This window comes from Pleurodeles waltl, chromosome 1_2 (assembly GCF_031143425.1).
Source record: "Pleurodeles waltl isolate 20211129_DDA chromosome 1_2, aPleWal1.hap1.20221129, whole genome shotgun sequence".
Classification (NCBI taxonomy): Eukaryota; Metazoa; Chordata; class Amphibia; order Caudata; family Salamandridae; genus Pleurodeles; species Pleurodeles waltl.
In genome coordinates this window covers 119,438,152-119,445,723 of record NC_090437.1, presented here as the reverse complement: position 1 = coordinate 119,445,723, position 7,572 = coordinate 119,438,152, and the positions used below count along the sequence as shown (strand labels likewise).

At 42.5% G+C, this 7,572-nt stretch overlaps 1 protein-coding gene across 2 annotated transcripts in view; it reads left to right on the top strand.

The window, feature by feature from the left end:
- The first annotated feature begins 2,434 nt into the window (after nucleotides 1-2,434).
- MRPL1 (mitochondrial ribosomal protein L1) overlaps nucleotides 2,435-7,572 on the top strand; it is a 772,839-nt gene continuing 767,701 nt past the window's right edge. Inside the window, exon 1 of one of the 2 annotated variants that reach the window (XM_069236801.1) lies at nucleotides 2,435-2,704. In XM_069236801.1, coding sequence (XP_069092902.1) covers nucleotides 2,677-2,704 — 28 coding nt within the window. In that variant the 5' untranslated portion in view covers nucleotides 2,435-2,676. The remainder of the gene's footprint in view (nucleotides 2,705-7,572) is intronic. The other variant, XM_069236802.1, reaches the window with a different exon arrangement.

Below are 7,572 nucleotides of genomic sequence, written 5' to 3'. Positions count from 1 at the left end.
TATGTTCTTAATAACGTGTTTTCTAGTGTCTTTTAAACATGACGTTGTCATTTATGGGTAGGATTGTTTTTCTCTACTCAATTGACTTCTGCACCCACTTCCCAACCTATGTCTTTTCCTACTATTGTTTCTTTGCACTCTTTTCACCCTTTTCCTGAACATGAGCAGGTTAGAAGATCAGAATTCGTAAGCAATTCTTTTGTACAGCTTCTGCATCAACACTAGTTAGTAGTGAACATCACTAATTGTTGGCTGTGTGATCTTATGCCACCTACTGCAGATAGAGGTATTCCTTATTTTGTCCTGCCATATGTGGCCTTTTGTGCTACTTCATGTTCAAGGAGACCTGTCCAGAGAGAGTTACCAAGTACTAGAATTTTGCTCCAGCAACATCTCCATGGCCTTATAAACATAGACCTGGACTCAGATTAGCATGAGAATAGGTTTATTGCCTATGTAAGGGCAAAAGGAGGGTTTGTGGTTCTAAAAATTCTGGACCCATGTAATTTACTTTGCCACAGCAGTACGATTTTAGTATCAAAAGACCGATAATGACTAGTACACTAAGCATGAGCATTTTCGCTCAATTCCAGCAGCGTTTTCACCTCGAAATCGCCATTTTCGCCCTGCACTCGTGGCTCCCATTTTATACACGGCAGCCATTTTTAAAAGTTGCCCTCACATAGGCTTATAATACAGTCAGATTTGATTCCAAGGACACGTACACCTTGATTGACTTTTCTCTGACCTGGGCAAGCTGGAACCATTGCCTCAGGCCAAACCTGTTTGGTCAGTCCCTCTCCCAGTGGCCGAATCAGATAGCATCAAGGCACACCAGGCCATAAAACCCTTATTATCGCTCACACACCCTGCCTAACTTGCTCACACATGCACCTGCTCTTTTCTTCTTCTTACTTTACGAGGGGGAGGTGCCCGTTTTTATTGGGGGTCCACACTTATCTGATGTGAAATTCTAGGCCTTGCCGGGTAATTTATTATGGGCTGGATGACATGAAATATGAGGTTTCATCATGACACTGGTTTTTCCTTTGTAGTGAAAACATGTGAATGACCAACCAAAATGTCAAGAATGTTTGCCTGAAGCTTAAAAAACTGTATATAAGGAAACCTGATTTTGCATTGACACACAGTCTCCTGAGAACATACAAATCGTGCTGTTGTACTTCTAGGACACTTGTCAATTGGTTGCAGCCAATAAATTCGATCTTTGACTTCACCTAGAAGACTCTGAGTTTCTGTAGTCTGAATCAGGAAAGTACCCGAAGTCTTTGGGTGTACCCTGGCACCGCTGGGTTACCGGATCAGTACCGGTTCTGAAAAACCCAGTACCTCATTCCATGATCATAGACATGTTACATGGCCATATTCGGAGTTACCATTGTGAAGCTACATATAGGTAGTGACCTATATGTAGTGCACGCGTGTAATGGTGTCCCCGCACTCACAAAGTTCAGGGAATTGGCTCTGAACAATGTGGGGGCACCTTGGCTAGTGCCAGGGTGCCCTCACACTAAGTAACTTTGCACCTAACCTTTACCAGGTAAAGGTTAGACATATAGGTGACTTATAAGTTACTTAAGTGCAGTGTAAAATGGCTGTGAAATAACGTGGACGTTATTTCACTCAGGCTGCAGTGGCAGGCCTGTGTAAGAATTGTCAGAGCTCCCTATGGGTGGCAAAAGAAATGCTGCAGCCCATAGGGATCTCCTGGAACCCCAATACCCTGGGTACCTCAGTACCATATACTAGGGAATTATAAGGGTGTTCCAGTAAGCCAATGTAAATTGGTAAAAATGGTCACTAGCCTGTTAGTGACAATTTGGAAAGAAATGAGAGAGCATAACCAGAGGTTCTGATTAGCAGAGCCTCAGTGAGACAGTTAGTCACTACACAGGTAACACATTCAGGTACACTTATGAGCACTGGGGCCCTGGGTTACCAGGGTCCCAGTGACACATACAACTAAAACAACATATATACAGTGAAAAATGGGGGTAACATGCCAGGCAAGATGGTACTTTCCTACATGGGGCTAAAAGGAACCATTGTCCTGCTGTAGATTTGCTGTTGCCAAGAGGTTGCAGTCAGCCACTACACAATTTACGTGAATCTTTGAATTGAAAAATCGGAGAGGACAGAAGTTTCCTGTTCTTGGCTAAGGAGGAAGAAACTTTGACTGGGAAAAACAAATGCTTGAAACAACTGGTCCACGGTATTATACACAGGTATTTCTACATAAATTGCAAAGATTAAATTATTTGTAGTTATTCGGTAAATTCCCTGGGTTTTTTGTTTGTCGTTGGTTGTGTTTTAAATAGACATGTTACGGCAAAGTCGGGAGTAAGCGGAGTTGAATGGCTTTAATTTCCGCTTGAAACTAGCAGCAAACCGGTTCACCTTCCCGCCGCCGCCCAGGTTCCTCACAAACATGTCCGGATGTACTGGTGATATAGAGAGTTAGTCCTTCCGCTTCCTTTGTACATCTTCTTGTGGTTTTTTTAAACATTTTTTTGTTGTGCGTTACGCTGGGGCGTTACGTCCCTCAACGTGGTCTCCTTTTTCGCTGTTGCCTTTTGCACTGCCCTTTTTCCGGCTGGGTTCATTTTCACTGAGTGACACACGCCTGGGTTCCGGTCGCTCCGAGGATTTGCCAATATGGCGACTCTCATCCGAAATGTAAGAGGTGAGTGTCAACTCTGGCCGTTCAGCATTTTTTTTTTATTACAGACCTAATGTTACGGGTGAGTATATATACGAGGGTGCTCGAGAAACGTGTCCTAGCTGAGAACAATGTGAAAGGGACTTTCAATTAGAGGAAGGCTCCAGAGTGCAGGCAAGCATTGGCAAAGCCCATAGGTTTTACTTTAGAGACAATTTTTCTTTTCCAATATCCTTTCTGAAGTAGATACTGTATAGCATGGGCAGTGTGTGTGTGTCAGTGGCGGCAGGCAGCTTTAGGAAGGCGGGGGAGGGCGGGAAGCACGCACACACACGCTCACTAACTCATTCTTTCACACACAGACACGCACGCACATCCATTAACAACATTCATAACATTCAAACGTGCATGCACCAAACATTCATTTTAAAACATCACACACACACTCATTCTTTCACACACACACGCACGCACATCCATTAACACTCATAACATTCAAACATGCACGTACGCACCAAACATTCATTTAAAAAAATCATACACACACACACACACGTACCTTCAGCCTCCAGGTCCCAGGAGGGTTGGGACTGCTGCCCTCCCTCACTGGCTGACCTTACGGGCAGCAGTCCCAGCCTCCTCACAGAGTGGGATGGGGTCAGTGAGACTGCTGACCCCACCCCACTCTGTGACAACGTGTCACTGATTGACACTCACCCTGGGCGCTTCAGGGCTTCAACCTGAAGTGCCCAGGTCGAAGTCAATGGGTGACGCTTTCCTCGTCACCCAGGAGAGGGCCTCGAGGCACCTTTGCTGAGCCAAGGAGGTCACGCCCATAGGAGCTGTGACCTCCTCAGCCCAGCAAAGTTCAACTCAGGCAGCCAGGAGTCTGCGCAAATCGCGCATGTCTCACTCCTGGCTGTCTGAGCTGAAAATGAAGAGTGCCTGTCAGGCTAACCTTTGTTCAGCCTGACAGACACTCTTCATGAGTGGCAAAAGGTGGGGGAGCGTGGCGCCTCCGCCCTAAAGGACTGGCTGCGCCTGATGTGCGTGTGTGTGTATATATATATATAGAGAGAGAGAGGTGTGTGCATGTTGCTTTACACGCACGCACCTACAAAATGGTGCACCCTCTTCAGTGGTGTTTTAATTATTTTTATACTGTTAATAGAGAAGCAGGGTCTGGCAAGGGGAAACAGTGGGGAGGAGGGGTGTGGGTGACAGAAGCACAGGGTGCAGACTGAGGGGAGTGTGAGTTAGAGGCACATGAAAGACTGAAAGTTAAGAGCATGTGGAGAGTGCAGAAGCTCGTGGGCAATCGAGTGCAATATGAGCATTAGTGGAGGGTAGAACTAAGAGTCAGAAGGATGTGGTGGCACAGAAGCTCACAGGCTAGAGAGGGCAACACAAGTGCAGCTGAGAGGGAGTGAGGCAAGGATTGCTTGAGGAAAGAGGCACATGAGCGGCACAGGCACTCCCATAGAATGCTTAAAAAATAGCTCCCAAACGTGAGCAGTGGAAAGATATAAGTACTTTGGACATACTCCGAGAAAGGGGCACACACAAGAAAAGTACTGGCAAATCCAGTAGGTTGCGCCTGCCCAAGAGCTATTGGCTTTACCAATATGTTTTAGCCATGTTGGTCATCAGCATGGCTAAAAGTTAGTGGCGTACAGGAGAGTGGTGCAAAGTGTTATGGATTGGCGTGGAATGGCATAGAGTGGCGTGGAGTGTACAGAGTGTTGCAAAGAGTAGAGTGGAGTAGATTGTCATAGAGTAGTCACGTGGAATGGCAGACGTGTGTAGTTCTTCTAGTCAGGTTTCTGTTTTGTATCACTTTATAAAAATAAAACTACAAGTCCCAGAATGCAAAGCTGAAACATAAACTAAATGAGCGAATCGTGCATCGAACTTGGGACCTAGACAACTCTACGAATACTACTCCAAGGGCTGGTTTCCAGCTTGTATCGCATTATAAAAATAAAACTACAAGTCCCAGGATGAATATGTGTGCTGCAAAGAACGTGTACTAAGCAGATCAGAGTGCATATAATGTAAAAATATAATAATAGCTCTGGCGATTAATGTTCTTTTTGGAGAGAGAACGTACTTTTGTCTAGTGGAAGTTTAGACTCATTATAAGGTAGCGTAGAGGGTTAATGTTCTTTCTGGAGAGAGAATATACTCTTGTCTAATGGAAGCTTGGACTCATTATAAAGTGGCACAGAGGGTTAATGTACCTGCTGCAATGAACGTGTGCTAGGCAAAACACAAAGTGCATAGAATATAAAAATGTCAAAATAACTTTGGTGATATTTGTTCGTACTTTTGTTTAGTGGAAGCTTGGAGTACTCAAAAAGAAGCGCAAAGGGTTAGTATGCCTTCTGCAAAGAACGTGTACTAAGCAGATCAGAGTGTATATAATGTAAAAAGGATACCGCTAATCGAGTTCGTGCTCTGAGCGCCATGGTTGCCAAAAAACATACTTTTGTCTAGTAGAAGCTTGGAGTCATCATAAGGTAGCACACAGGGTTAATATGCCCGCTGCAAAGAACGTGTACTAGGCAAATCAAAAAGTGCATGTAATGTAAAAATGTTAAAAATAACTCTGAATTAAGTTCTTTCTGGAGAGAGAACGTATTTTTGTCTAGTGGAAGCTTTGAGTCACCGTAAGGTAGTGCTCAGGGTTAATATGCCTGCTGCAGATCGTGTTCTAAGCAGATCAGAGTGCATATAATGTAAAAACGATACAGCCGATTGAGTTTGCGCTCTGTGCAACATGGCAGCCACGGAGCGCAAAGAAAAGAAAGAAGTAGTTCTCCTACACTGAAGTATATCGGCAATCATGCAATTATCCCTGTAACAGGGTCGGTGTCCAAGGCGGTAACCATTCGCCTGAAGGCGGGACAAACGTGTAAAGCATTTACCAATGACATCAAGAGATTTTTGAAAGGCAAGCCCATGAATGAATGAAAGTGATGCCCGTGAGGTGGGTGTGGTTAAAAGCCCACAATACTTAGAACAGGTCAGAGTGCTTGCACGAGCAATCCAAAAAGTATGTGAACTTTGATGATCTAGGCAGAGGAGATGGGGTGAGTGAGCGTAGGGATGGGGCCAAAGTTGTGGCTAAAAAAATTAAATAAGCCACAGCTTAAATGGAAAATAAATGCAACTTAATATAGAAGCTTCTGACTGTAACCAGAGAGCCATATAATTGAATACTGGTTTATGCAGTGGAGAATACTGCCTTCTGTATGTTTAGTGCGACACCGTCCTGTTCTGTGACAGAAAGGGCTGTGAATATGTAAGTCTTTTTTTTTAACTTGCACTACACACAGTATAAGACAGGCTGCTACAGAGTGCGCTAAAAGGTTTAAGATAAAAAAAAGTGCTTCAGAATATCGATTTTTTTTTTTTTTTTAAGTAATACCCAGATGGTACATAGTGCAGTTATGTTTAGAACCGTCCTTTAAAGTCTCACACTTCACATCTCAGCTGTAACTCCCTTGCAGTACCACTCAAAAAGAATAAGCATCAAGCATAATATAAGCATATTATATTTAGCTGATTACTGCACTGGGATGTCCATTCTAGATGTTTTTTGTTTAAAGTTTATAGTTCTGAGCAGGCATATGTACGGGGAAACATGCGAGATCTGTAGGGATGGACTTTGGTTATATCATCCCTTATTTTATTGTCATTGTTAGATGTAAACAAACAGTTATACAGGCCTCAAAATCATAAAGATATTACTAGACCGATAGGTCTAGTGACTTAAATAATCTACTCAGCCTAAAAGTAATACGCTTGACCCATAAACTCGTCCAAATTGTACGATCATAGGTAAAAAATTTATTTAATCGAGTCAGTCAGTCAAAGTTCTTTATTCGGAGATATGCCATAAAAGTACAGATACATTTATATCTAAAAATTTTAAATAATTAAAACGCAATGCAAATAGATTAAAACAATAATATCGAAAAAAATTCACAAACAGGATTACAGAACTATTTACAGTACCTTTTATCAATATTTCCATCAGCCCAAATATGTGAAATGCAGTAATTTACATATCATAAATATCTCAGTATCAAGATAAAATTGTATACTTCCAGGTTGTATTAATATACAGCTACTTCCACCAGTTTGTATCAATTCCTAATGGCAATAGCAGATCTAATAAAATTTAGAACACAATGACACATTTGTATTGATTAAAGTCTTTGGACGCTTATCAGTGCTTCCTTGTGAGAAGTGGTTTGCAATTTGTGCAAGACTGGCAGTATAAAAACATGTCTGGGAGCAGAGTAAAGTGAACAGAATAAGAGAAAGTGACCTGTGCTTTGCTTGGAAAAATTGTCACAAGGACAGTGCAAGAGCGTTTTCTGCCAGGTACATTTCTTTGGGAAAGCCACTCTAAAATGTATCAGATTTAATCTGAATAAGGCAAGAAGGGAATATGATGAAGCACTCGGGAACCAGGTTAGATATAGTTCAGTTGAAATTGGAACATAAGAATTGAATGTTTTCAGTTTTACTGCCCCCGATATCTAAGTTCCGAGGTCTGCTCCATATATCGAGTTTTAACCAATTCCTTAGTATTAGTAGGCAGGGACCCCGGGTTGGTGAATATATTCTCCAGCCCTAAGTTCCAAAAGGAATTTTGCAAACATATAAGCCATGGAATTCTATTAAAATTAGCTTATTGAATACAGTTGGTCAAGCAGTCTTGTACCAAACTAGCCGCAGGATTTGACCAGACTTTTAGCCACAACAAAAGTGGGGCGACACCAATCAAGTCCTTAATGTGCCGTACTCCCAATTCCTCATGTCAGATAATGTTTGCTACATTCTTGGGTACCAGTAATAACCTATGCAGAAATATATTCAAA